Genomic DNA, 13,153 nt, shown 5'->3' with positions numbered 1-13,153 from the left:
AAGAGGGCCTTGAGAACTTCATATGCTGTGACCAAAGAGGCAGATGTACATGGCAAACTGATTCTTCTGACACCACTCAGCTACAAATCTGCCCTAAAGTATGTATAGTTATGGAGCTTGCCCACAAAACTACTGGGATAGTAAAGGGTGAGGTAACGATGCTTTCAATATTGATTCTTTCTCTAATTTCATAAACACTGTATTTCTCCAAACAGCTGATGAAGGACCAAAACAAGAGGGCTATCGTTCACTACCCACAGTGAACTGGTCTTTCTGCCATCGAAACTCTCTGATATTGGCTCGGAAATCTCTGAGTTTGGAAAGTCTGAAAACGCAGGCCCTTCCACACTGGTGTGAAGGTACATTTCTACAAAGACTGTACTGCCTAAGTTCCCCTCAGAGACAAACCTGAAATCAGTCTCTAACTCTATCACCTTCCTTGGGAATGCTAAACCTCTATTTTCTCATGCACAAATGGGGATATTAGCACTTCCCTCATAGGTCAGTGGGGAAACTAAAGAGAAAATTGTTGTGAAGCATATAATATAGTGTCTGAAACATGGCAGTGTCCAACGTTTATATTATTATATAATAATCATCATATATAACCTATTTTTGTTTTTAAATCCCATCAAAATAACTTATATAAAATTTACTATAATTTCACTTCAATTTATATAGTATCTTTTCTCTCTCTGTCCTCCAAGAGCCTCTAATCACTTTATAGTCACTAATTACAATATTTTACCAGTTGAATAACTATCCTCACAGAACACTAAGCTAACAGAAGTGAAAAAAGAAAGCCTTATATTTCTATGATTTCATTACTTCTTACTCTTTTAGAAAAGGGTATCTTCTGGCTCTCTATAATATTTTGTATATTCAATAGAAGGGCAGGCCTATAACCAAAGCAACTGCTCTTACAAGGTATACATTTAGTACTGTACCTGGCACGCATCACCATGGTCCATGGTAGAGGTTCAATAAATGAAGCTGAATGAAAGAACCAGTCAATCATTACAGTCTAGGGCCAGGAGAACTGTGGGCCATAGTAACATAAGATCTTCATTTTGCTTCTCCTGATTTCATATACAAGACCACAGTATTTCAATTAATTCACCAAGACATTATGTTTTACAAATATATACAGAAAACTTCAACTATTGTTTAATGTTGTCACTGCCCTAGTCATTTCAGATACAGTAGCAGTTACTTTATTCTTACTAAGCCATGTCCTGTTTATGCATTGTAGTATTACTAATATTACTACACATTCTTCTCACTATTCTATCAAACTTAATAGTGCAAACATCCTATTCACACTAATGAGGCTCAGCGCAGTAAAAATACCATTCAGTTACAGTTGGTTTATTATACTGACCAATGAGGGGAGAAAAAAGGCCACTATTTACTGGGAAAATACTAACATCATCGAATGCAAACAATTGGATTTTCTGATAAATTTTAGTTCTTACTAATCATAGATTTATATATTTTAAGTTTCACATATTCCATTATGTGTAATTTTGATAGCATTTAAAATTTAAAGAATATTTAATCAACTAAAATTTAACATACTAACTTATTTACTAGTTTCAGCCTTCTTCATCCCAGGCAATTAAAGACATGTCTATAAAACACCTGAAGTTAGACTGTAGCCCAAATACAATGCAGAACTTTAAAAAATCAATTAGAATGATTGAATGTTATAAGCAGAAAAAGTGACTGTGTAAACACAGCATGGAGGTGGCAGGAGCTAGTTCTGCTTTCATGTGTGTTAATTTTCTTTAAATTTAGTGACATTCTGCATAAGACATAGGTTTACTAGAATTGTAGAAAAACAAACAAATTACAGTTACATTAGGGTCATTATTAATAGTAAAGCATTTAAGGAACTTAGTAAAGGAAAGCATTAAAAGGATTTTGAAACTTTTGTAATATATTCTCCATAAATATCCCCAAATAAAGGCCAGTCACAGTGGCTCACGCCTGTAATCCCAGCACTTTGGGAGGCTGAGGCAGGTGGATCACCCCAGGTCAGGAGTTTGAGACCAGCCTGGCCAACATGGTGAAATCCCTATCTCTACTAAAAATACAAAAAGTAGTTGGGCATATTGGCATGTGCCTGTAATCCCAGCTATTTGGGAGGCTGACACAGGAGAATCACTTGAAGGCAGAGGTTGCAGTGAGCTGAGATTGCATGCCTGGGCAACAGAGGAAGACTCTGTGTAAAAAAAAAAAAGAAAAGAAAAGAAAAGAAATAAAGAAACAAAAAAGAAATCCCCAAATAAAAAGACCTACAGCTTAAGAAAATAAATAATGCTTCCCCAAAAGTGTTGCTTTACAGAAGCCATAGAAAACCTCACCACAGAGCAGGGGATCCTAGCAGCAGGTCCCACTTCAAACCGACACAACTGAATCCCAGACCAGGATCTGGGGCAGGGAAAAGGAGTAAGGTGGTTCATAAGTATTCTGGCATTCTCATAAAATAGCTATATTATAGTATAGGGGCAGCCATTGGGTAGAAGAATTACAGGGGAAAATCAAAATTCCTATGACTAAAATTATCAAACTGCTCCAATTTCTGGATTATATTTGAAGTACAGTATAAGTCTTACCAATTGATTGCTGAGATATTAATTACACATCACTTTTAGCCATATTTTTAAGACTATATAAAGACACAGAAACCTAAATCTTACTAATAATAAATACTACTAGGTGAAAATACCTCATGCAACTTTAAAAAAAAAAAGTATCAAATAATGTTGAATTCAAGTTTGCTCATTTGCTCACTGTAAGGAATCAAATCTAGTGATTGGCATATTGCACATGTGGAGTAGTTATATGCCTTTCAATTCATAAATCAGAAATTGGAAATCTGAAAAGATGTTGTAATGTGGGAGGGTCTTACATAATAAAGGTCATTATAACTCCTGGCTGTGGAGCTATATGATCTAATATCCTCTCTGGTGGATCATGATATGCCCATGCATTACAGTTCTTGTTGACAGTCTGTTGCCTTGGAAATATTTCATTATTTCAGTTTTTCCATTTGTAGACCCTTGGCCTTGTGATATGAAGGCCATCCTATTTCATATTTTCAATTATCATTTAAGCAATCTTGTGGAGCTATTTATATATATAAGCAAGTGTTAGACAATGCATATAATCATTTATCGCCCCTATTTAAACTTATACTGTAGATAGAAACACCTCCAAAAAAACAGTCTCCACCACCTTTACTTTTTAAACCAAAAGCCTTGTGCTACTGGGATATGCTTTGCAAATCAGCACGGGCATATCACATGCTTGACACTTCTCCGTCTAATTTTCTTGGTTATACATCCACATAGTAGAAACACATTGTGGTAGTGCTATATAATTTGCAGTCTATTGGAGTTTAAGGAAAATCAAACAAGTTTATGTACACAAGGTTTTCAACTTGTTCTTTCAGGCTCTAAAGAGATACTTTCTGTACATATAATTCAGAGAAACGTAAGGAGCACTAAATAGTAACCAAAGACATTATCAAGAATGAGCTTATTTTTCTGAAATTTACATTATAAACATTACTATAAGGAAATGACTTTGGTACTGTATTACTATACACAGGTTAGACGTTTCATAAATAAATGAGAATTCAAAAGATATATTTTTCTTTGTAAGTTTCAGATTACTAATATATTTGAAAAGCAGTAAAGAATAAATTGTCCATAAATGCCTCTGTGAAATCAATGATTTGGAAAACATTTTTTTAAATAAATAGGAGATACTATTTAAAACATATCCACAGAAAGTCATCTTTTATGAACATATTTGTGTTCAACTGCTACAAGGAAATACTAATATTAACCAACAAGTTCTAGGCACAATGTGCAAATAAAGGTGGAATTACTCACTTACTTGAAGCAAGTATGAAAAACAGCCCCCTCCTAAACAAATCATCTGATTTCTCATTTCTCATTACAAAACCAAATCAACTTACATGTGTAATGTTTACACTTAAAGTGTTAAGAGCATTTAAAACCCTGACAACAAAGTGAACCCTTGGGGCATAAAACAACTGTTTGGATAAGGGACCAAGTTTGTGGTTGTTGCCTTTTGAAAGGCTTAGTTTATAACTTCTTCCTTCCTATCTTCTACAGTGCTCCTGCCCCCCACCCCGCTGTTATTACTCCTCCTTCTCCATACAGGTTAAACCTTCTCAGAGCCAACCTTTAAAATGACAGCATCCAAGCTGAACAAGAAGATGCTATTAAAGGGCATTAAATTAAATACAGTATATCCTCCTACAACTTCAATCAGAATTTCAGACCAAGTGTTATTTAGTTCAGCTCTCAAGTGGAGCAGAATAACAAATCGCACACTTTGATTTACCTTCTTCGAATGCCAAATGGAGACAGGTGATAAAGAACGCACTCATGCACAGGCTATGAAGTTTCCCCTAGAAATTAATTCTATCTCCGAGATTCTTATCTCAGAGAAATTCCTAAAATGGCACACAAATAGGCCTCTGCTAGAGAGATTACTGGGGACATCCCAGTAAACATATTTATTAACAACAGAACTGGGAAGAAGGAAGGAAGGAAGGAAGGAAGGAAGGAAGGAAGGAAGGAGGGAAGGAAGGAAGGAGGGAGGGAGGGAGGAGGGGGGGGAGGGAGGGAGGGAGGGGGGAGGGAGGAGGGCAGGGGAGGGAGGGAGGAGGGAATGGGAGGGGAGGGAGGGAGGAGGGAGGGGAGGGAGGGAAGAGAGGAGGGGAGGGAGGAGGGGAGGGGAGGGGAATGGAGGGGAGGGGAGGGGGAAGAAAGCCAACTATAAACCTCTGATTTCAAAAAGTATTCATCTTCATGTTAGATAAAAAATAATTTTTAAAATCCTTGCACAATGCTCTGAGAAATTATTTTTTCTACTTCAAGAGTAAAGTAATATGTGAATTCTTCATGAAACACTGATACTTCTTAAGAAGTAAATGCTCATTTTAGCTGTATGAGTTGTCAGATTTTCTACAGTTTGGGAGCAATAGTTAATGCTATACACATTTAACATCTTTAAAAACTGGATTATGTATGATTTACTCTCTGGTATATGATGTTTACAGAATCATCTAGAGTTCAGAATTAATCAATTATGTATCTACTTAACAAAAGTATTTCCTTAATCCTGACAATTCTGCCTTCCCTATTGTATGAAAGAAATAAGCAACAGTACAATAGAAGCTTTTTAAATAAATGGATGTCTGAATATCTCCTTATCGTCTTCTGACGTAAGCTATAGGTTAAATATTATGTTGCATCAAAAATAAAACTATGTTATAATAATTAAATTTTGCAACTAAGCACATCCCTTGTCTTCTTTTCAAGTTCACTTAAGCCTGTGAGGAAAATCAACGCGACTGCTGCGGGTGGGGGTGCGTGTATCTTACTGTATTTGTTTTCCTCATGAATCAATGGGTAACGTTTCATACTTCCTACTGCGCCTTTCCTCTTCGGAGACAGAAAGATATCCATTTTGCTCAAACCAATATGCTATATGCAATTAATGTCATTAACGCTGCCAATTAATAGTAAATGGGATTCCAAAGAAAGTAGGTTGGGTGGACAGCAGGAGGGAAAACCACGTTGGTGGTGATGGGGAGGGGGTGCTGAGTTATTCTGCAAATCTATCAATGCTACTCACGTAGGACAGTTACGGGTATTTTGAACACAAACTCCCTTTCCCTGTGGCTGTACTAGTTTAACTAACTTCAAACAGACATGCTTGACTGAGCCCCTTGCCTGGATATGCAATTCTCACCAGGAACTTTTTAAAACACAGATCCCCAAACAGTAACTAACGGGGCATAGATGCTCCAACTGCTGACACATTTCGGATCTCGCTGTTTGTTTGCTTATTTGGATCTGAGGGTTTTCTTCTTTATTTTTCTTTTTCCTTTGGGAGGGGTATGGAGAGGAAGGAAAGATGAGAGCGGAGGGCAGAGCGGGAGACCCAGAAGTTGCCGAGCAGAGGGCGCAGCCTGGGAGGCGGGGAGGCGGTGGCCGCGCTCCTCTGGGCTCGGCCCGGCCTAGCTGCTCGCGCGGAGACGGAGCCGGAGCCGGCCCCTCCGCGACACATTCCGGGCCTGGCGCGAGCTCCGCGCTCCCCGCCCCCGGCCTCCTCCTCCTGCTCCTCGCCTCCTCCCCCTGCTCGCCGCCTTCCCTCCCCCTCCCCAGCCTCATTCCCTTCCTCGAGAGCAGCTGCCAGGGGACCTGCGGCGGCCCCGGGGATCCCAGGCCCCCCACCCTCGCTGCTGCTCCCGTCACACGGCAGCGCCTTCGCATCTCTGTTTGTTTCTCTTTTTCTTTTTCTCTTTTCTGTTTCTTTCTTCTTTTTTTTTTTTTTTTTTTGTCAGCGAGTCACTCTATTCGCCGAGCCGAGGAGGTGCGACTGCTCAGAGAGCCCGGCCGCCGCCAGAGCCTCTCGCTGCCGCAGCCGCCGCGGGGACAATGCGCGGGGCCCCGGGCGAGCGCTGCGCCCAGACGAGGTCCCCGCGGGCTCGCGGCCCAGGAGGCGGGCGGGCGGCAGAGCGGGGCCCTCGGCGGCGGCGGCGGCGGCGGCGGCGGCGGGAGCAGCGGCCCGGCGGCAGGTTCAATAAACAGAAAAGTGTTACCGTTCTCGCCTGGAAGGATCCTGCTGAAAGCTGGGCTTGGTGGGCGCCATCTTCCTGCTATTTTTTTTCCTCTCTTACTTTTTGCCTCTCTCCCCCCTCCCGGGTGGGGGGCGTGGGCGGGCGGGGGTGTGCGTGTGCGTGGGGTGGCGGGAGAGTGCGGCCGTGCGCGGCGCTCTGGGCTGCCCGGCGGGCGGCGGCCGGGGCCGTGGCCGTGGCCGTGGCGGCGGCGGCGGCGGCCGTGGCCGTGCTGCTGAGGTGGGGAGGCTACGGAAAAGTAGTGGGGCCGGAGCCTCGCCGGCGGCCGGCCGTCCCCTCGCGCCGCCGGTGTTCCCAGCCGTGGGTCGCCGCTTCCGCCGCCGCCTGCGCCTTCTCCTCCCGCTGCTCGCCCGGCGCCGCCGCCGTCCATGCGCCGCAGAGCGCCCGCGGCCCGGGCCGCCCCGGCTCCCGAGGCATGCCCGGCGCGGAGACAGGCGACCGGCGGCGGCGGCGGCGGCGGCGGAGGAGGAGGAGGGGGAGGCGGCGGCGGCGGGGGGAGGCGGACGCGCGGTCCCGCGGGCAGCCCGGCCCAGGGCCCCGCCGCCTCCGGGTTCTCACCCTCGCGCCGCCACCCGCCCCCGCCCCCTGTCACCCCTTTCTACCACCCGGAGCCGCCCGGTGGCAGGTGGGGCGCACACTCTCCCGGCGGGGGGCGCGGGGTCTAGGCCGGGAGGAGCGGGGAGGGGGAGGACACGCAGGGGGGTCCAGCTTGACCGCTGTGAAAGTATTTCTGGGCATTTTCCAGCTGCTTTGCTCCAGAGCGCTCTCTCGTACGCAGACACACACCTCCCCCGCCTTTCTCTCTCTCTCTCTCCCCTCTCTCTCTCTCTCTCTCGTTGGGGGACTGGGAGGCTCGGCTGCCGGCGCAACAACGCCACTCAGTTGCAGTTTCAAACACTTCCCTTCTCTGGAGTATTGCAGCCAGGAGGAAAGAAAGAAACAGTAAAAGGAACTGGGAGGCCACGGGAGCGAGCTGGGGCAGGACACAGTCCCGGGAGCTCCTCGGGGGCAGCGGAAATCAATACGGGTGGGGGGTGCGCTGGCCCAAGCAGGCGGGCCCAAGAGCCCCGTGGGCGGTGCAGCAGCAGCACAAGCACCTTGTGGCTCTGGCGCTCTCAGCAGCTTTCCCAAAGCCAGAGCATCTGCGTCAGTCACGGACGTACAGGAGTGCAGACCCCAGGGTTCACAGGTGAATCCCCGCCCGTTTAAACTCACATACGGAAGCCCCTCCTGACTCGGGTCCCGGGACTTGGGACCGGACTGCCACCCTCTGGGATCTAGCCCAGCCGCACCCCCCGTTTGACAGTTCAGCAAGGCCTAGAGAAAGGCTGGCTACTCAGTGCAGGGCCCAGGCTAGAATCCTGTTACCTGGGTAGACCCTGGTCAGAGCGTTTTCTCCACTAAACCAATCAGAAGCGTGTGGACGGCTTTTTACGCAGGGACTTGGGTCAGTCATGTGTCAACCAGGCAAGTAGAAAGGACTCCCAAAGCATTTCCACTTTGAATGAATGAAAGCGCCTGATGGAAAACATCAGTCCTGTGTGAGGTTTTGCATTTGACTTTAAACTTAAAAAAATAAAGACCTGAAAAGGGGTCCTCCATTCGGTCTCTATGACTCCAGTAAAGTAGGGCTGGGAGTTGGAAACTTCCAACGGAACACATAAATGTTTTTCGTGGTAGAGGTGTTTAATCTGCATGATGGTGTTTAAGTTCTCTTTGGAGTGCACTCTACAGGTAGGAGAGAATGAGAAATGAACCGGAGTGGAGAGTGTTATGGACAAGATATACATGGGCTGGCAGAGAAGGGAAAAAGTTGCCAGTTCAAAGTTTTGGCTCCAGGACACCCAGTCTAGGGGGTTTCTGCCCGAAGATGACAAATGAGAGAAGCTTGTAGTCTCCCAAGAGGCCACACTTTGCTTGAAAAACCCCCCACTCCTGTCACTCCCGCGGCGGACTCCTCAAAAGTACTTAAAAATAATTTTTTGGTAAAATGATATGTCACCATTCACTTAAATCCAGATGGAAACAAATCCAAGCGGAAACTAAGTCTGTCCTTCAGAACCCCACAATCCTGTTGAGGTGCCAGAGAACAGGGGACTCCTTACTCAGACCCTACCTCCAACACCTGCCAATGACCTTGCCCTACACGGCTCAATCTCTGCCCCCCTCCCCCTATTTTAACTAAAAGACAGTAACAGGTGTCATCATGTCTTAGTAACAAAATCAAAGAAGGCTACATTTTTCACAGCTATCATCTTCTCTTCTGTCAATATAACATAAAAATCGAAGGAGGGAATAATACACCCCAAAGGCTAAAGTTTGGAGATGCTAGGAAAAAAAAAAAAAAAAAAAAAAAAGCCGTAGTCTTTAGAACTGCAGTGGGACTCAGAGACTTCATCAGGGGCCCAAATTCAAAGTTGAAAGTGGAAAGCACCAGTGCCGCTCTCAGTGAGGTGGCAGACTGTAGGAGGCTGCCCCTGGTGCTCCTGCCTTGAGGGAAAATTGTCTCTGAGGTGATCTTTATGGTAAAGGATAACAACAACACTCAGAGCAAACCTGATGGCAGAAAATTCCTAATCCCCCGCCCCTTTATGCCCAATTTATATGGTATAGGTTAGCTCAAGTTCCCAGAGGTCCCTGAAATCTTCCAAAGGCCCTCTGACATTTCTGACCCTTGACTCCCTACTTCACAGACCATACTATTGTGACCATTGCCTGTACTTCCTAGTTAACGTGACCGCCAGATTCTATTGTCATTTAAATGTTGTGTAAGTGACAAAAAAAACATACCTGAACCATGAAAAGGAAAAATCTAATTCTTTTCTAGTCTTTTATGTTTGAAAGAGTCCCAGATCTTTTGTATTAAAGGTTCCTGTAATCACTGAAGTAAAACAAGACTAAAATAATTTAAATCAAAAATCTCTTTGACAAGGAATAGCCCCTTTTTGAATTATTTTCCAAACTCTTTAAACAAAAAAAACTTCAGACAGTACACCGAGCATATAATGAAGTCTAATACAGAATATTTGGAATACTGGGCATCAACTTGGAAAACACTCAGTGTGTTATGCAAAATCTGCTCTGGTCACTGGGCCATTGGTTGGAAGGCACAAAATATGGCAGTGATGGACTATCTTAACCTTTTCAGTTTAAATACTGTTGGTTCAAATCAAAGGTTCTCAAATCAATGAGGTTTGAAATACAAGGTAAAAATAGGAACTGTTATTTGAATTATGCATTGTGTATATTTTAAGTTAAATGCCATTGGCAAATCTCTCAGATGTTTAATCATGTGCAATCTGGGAAACACAAATATTTAATTTCACACTTTCATGTGTTCTTTTTTCTTCCATCTTTTATAAAACCAAGCCCCACAAATGGGGAGTTTACCTTTCATAGTACATTGTTAGTTTTTCTCAGCGCATTTTCGTGGATTACATTTTCAGTAAAATCTTGGAACATCAAAAGTTGTCCTTCAGGAAAAACTTCAGGGTTCTAAAGCTGTTGGTGGTGGTAAATTGCTTTTCCCTTTCTTTCCTAATTGAATCAAATTACTACTTCAATGTCAAATACATAATTTTTAAGAAAAATCTATAAATACGTTTAAGAGAACTACAAATAATACTTTAAAACTTCCTTCTCACCATCTAGCCTGACTTTGTAAAATTTGCTTCCTAACTTGTATCCCTGAATCTTAGGCATTTGCATTATAATGCGTTTAAGATGAATACTTAACAGCGCCGAAGAGACTCGGATTTCATGCTGTATTTCCCTGTAGTAACAGGTGACATGATACACTATTATGTAGAATTGCAAGTCTACAGCTACACGTGAAAATCGTTCCTATTCTGTTTGGAAACAAATAATCAATCAGCCTCCAGTGATCAATTGCCCCCCTAGCTGTCCGTCTGCGCGGGTCCGCATCCGGCTGAGGCACTGAGAAAATTCCACTGGAAAGGGATGAGGATCCTAAACTTTGCAAAAGCACCTTGTGCGGCGTCTCAGACTTCGCTGCAACTCCTCCGCTACTCGGGGCTGAGGCTCTGGATTTGGAGCCAGGCAAAGGGCAAAGGATGATTTCACTTCGCCAGCGCACTGGAGTGCTTTTCAATCCACCAAAGTGAAGTGTGTTTTTCTTCCTCATCTGTAGAACGAGGGGCAGGCAAAGTGAGCCCTGGCTATGTGCATGTGTGTTGTAAGACACAGAACAGGAGGCAAAGTGAGTCCCACCCCAGCACCCCGGGGCGGGGGCACTATCCCAGCCCAGGCGGGACTACTCACCGCTGCTGGTAGGAGGTGATGCCCTGGACGTTCTGCGGGGTGCCGTTGGCCGCGGCGCCGGCCCTCCCCATGCCCGCGCCGGCCGGCACCCCCGCGGCCGCCCCGCCGGCCGCCGCGGCCGTCACCTGCACGCTGAAATCCGGAAAGATTCGGATCATCGCCGCGGCTTCGGCCCCCAGGCGCGGCGGCTCTGGGCTCGGGCTGGCGGGGGCTCGGGCTCGGGCTCGGGCGGCGGCGGCAGCAGCAGCGCGAGCAGCGGCGGCGGCAGCAGCGGAGCCAGGCACCAGCCTGCAATCCCATTAGTGAGCCGCGGCCACTGTGCGCGGCGGAGAGGCGCTTTGATGTGCGCGCAGCGGGCTGGGGTGGGGGGGGGACCGCGAGCGCGAGGAGGAGGTGCGGGGGGCGTGCGAGGGACTTGCAAACAGCAAAACGTGTCAGGGTGGGGCCTTTTTTCCCTTTTGGGGGGCGGCGGTGCTCCCCCCTCTTTCCAGGATGTTGCTCTCACTGGCTGCTCCGGCTGCGCCGCGCGAGCCCAGCTGAGGGAAGAAGGGGAGGGGGTGGCGGAGGAAGGATGCACCGGGAGGCTTGGCGAGGAGTTGGCCGGTGCAAGGGAATGACCGGCAGCGGAGGGTGCGTTTCTTTCCCGCCCCCCCTCTACACACACACACACACACACACACACACACACACACACACGCCGCGCACTTCCGACCCAAAGTGCAACACTCAGGCGCGCTCTCTCTCTCCTCCTTTCTCTAGAGAAATAACCACCATCCAGGCAAGCTCGCGCCTCCCGCGGCTTCCAGCAACCTGGAAGCCAGCCCGCGTGTGCAGGAATGGGGGCGTAGAGCCTCCCTTCCTGGCCGGAACCCCTCTCTGCCCGTCTTATGCACATCAGGCAGCGCGAGGGCTGCCAAGCTCAAGTTGGGCTCCTCGGGAACTTGATACTTATCGAGGAGGGATGGTGTGCAAAGACGGAGAGAAAAAAAGAAGCCGCTTTTGTGCCAATGGAGAGTTTGTTCTCCTTATAAGAATGGGCTCTTCCCGCTGCTGGTGGGCGGGCGAGTTGGTCCTGGACAAACTTGTGAGGTGAGGTCCGGCTAGAGGGATCCGGTTGTGCCCCGATGACCCACCTCTATACGCCCCTTTCGACCGATGAAACGAATAAATTAGCAGCCACCACTGAGACGAACTCTGCAAATTCCAACCACCAGGGAAACAAAAAGAGAAAACACGTGCATTTATTTCCTCGCGTCTCTCAGTTACTTCTCCACACTATTACATCAATGTTTCTTTAAGGGGTGAGGAGGGATGCCTGCGGTTTGGGTGAGCCTTTTTAAGTGAAGACTTGCATTCCAACTCGGCTAGTGGGTGGGGGCTATGGGAGTTGATCGTTTCCCCTACCCCCTGCCCAGGACCCCCGTTGTCCCACTTCCCCCTCTTTCTTCCGGCTCGCGAGCCTGGAGTGGAGTTGCGGGCGGTGGGCGCAGCCTCCTTCGGGATGCAGGGCTCCGGCTCCCCTCATCTTGCGCGCGCCACCCTCGCCCCCTTTGCTGGCGCGGCTGGTGCTTGCCCCTTCTCGTCCTTTTCTCCTTCCCACTCCCTGCGCGCCAAGGCCTGGGCCCCGCAGCCGCAGCCAGGGGACGAGTGGCCGCCTTGCCTTCCGCAGGAACCCAAGTTGGGATCGGCGAAGCGTGGTGACCGCGGCCGCGCCGCCCCAGCCCTCGGCCAATAGCGCCTCGCCCGGAGAGGCACCTGCTTAACCCTTTGAGCCTGAGGCGCAGCGGGCCCGCCGGGACCCAGAGGGGCAGGGCGGATTGGCCAGAAGTTGCCAAGGCCGAGAGTGACACAGGCCGCCCAGCCTAGCGTCCCCGCACACGGTGTGGGGGCCAGACGCCTGCCCTTGCCGCAGACCCGGGCGTCCCCTCCCACCCTGATGGCTCTCGGGAAACAGCCAACCCGCACAAAGGCGAGCCTTCGCCCTGGCGGCGTCCCGCGCCTGCTGGGGCAACCTCTGAACTCCCCTAACCCAAGTCAGTTTCCGGAGGCGCCTCCTGCACCCGGCAGCCGCTGGGAAACAGAGGGAGGGAGCCCCAGCTCTCGCTGGCCGGGCCCACGGCGCAGCTGCGTTTCCATTTTCCTTTCAAAGAAAATGCTTTGGACGGCAGATAATACCAGGAGATATGA

General features: G+C 47.9%; 1 protein-coding gene across 13 annotated transcripts in view; it reads right to left on the bottom strand.

The window, feature by feature from the left end:
- Window positions 1–11,302, bottom strand: part of NPAS3 (neuronal PAS domain protein 3) — an 821,658-nt gene extending 810,356 nt beyond the window's left edge. For 7 of the 13 annotated variants that reach the window (XM_032179491.2, XM_032179492.2, XM_058429730.1 and 4 more), the window contains exon 1: window positions 10,967–11,302. In XM_032179491.2, the coding sequence (XP_032035382.1) occupies window positions 10,967–11,124 (158 nt within the window). In that variant the 5' untranslated portion in view covers window positions 11,125–11,302. Of the gene's footprint in view, window positions 1–6,649; window positions 7,129–10,966 lie in introns of those variants that run through there. The other 6 variants (XM_032179496.1, XM_032179498.1, XM_058429732.1 and 3 more) reach the window with 1 other exon arrangement.
- Window positions 11,303–13,153: the final 1,851 nt, after the last annotated feature.

Source organism: Hylobates moloch, unplaced genomic scaffold (genome assembly GCF_009828535.3).
Source record: "Hylobates moloch isolate HMO894 unplaced genomic scaffold, HMol_V3 SCAFFOLD_16, whole genome shotgun sequence".
NCBI classification, from domain to species: Eukaryota; Metazoa; Chordata; class Mammalia; order Primates; family Hylobatidae; genus Hylobates; species Hylobates moloch.
This window is presented reverse-complemented; position numbering and strand designations above follow the sequence as displayed.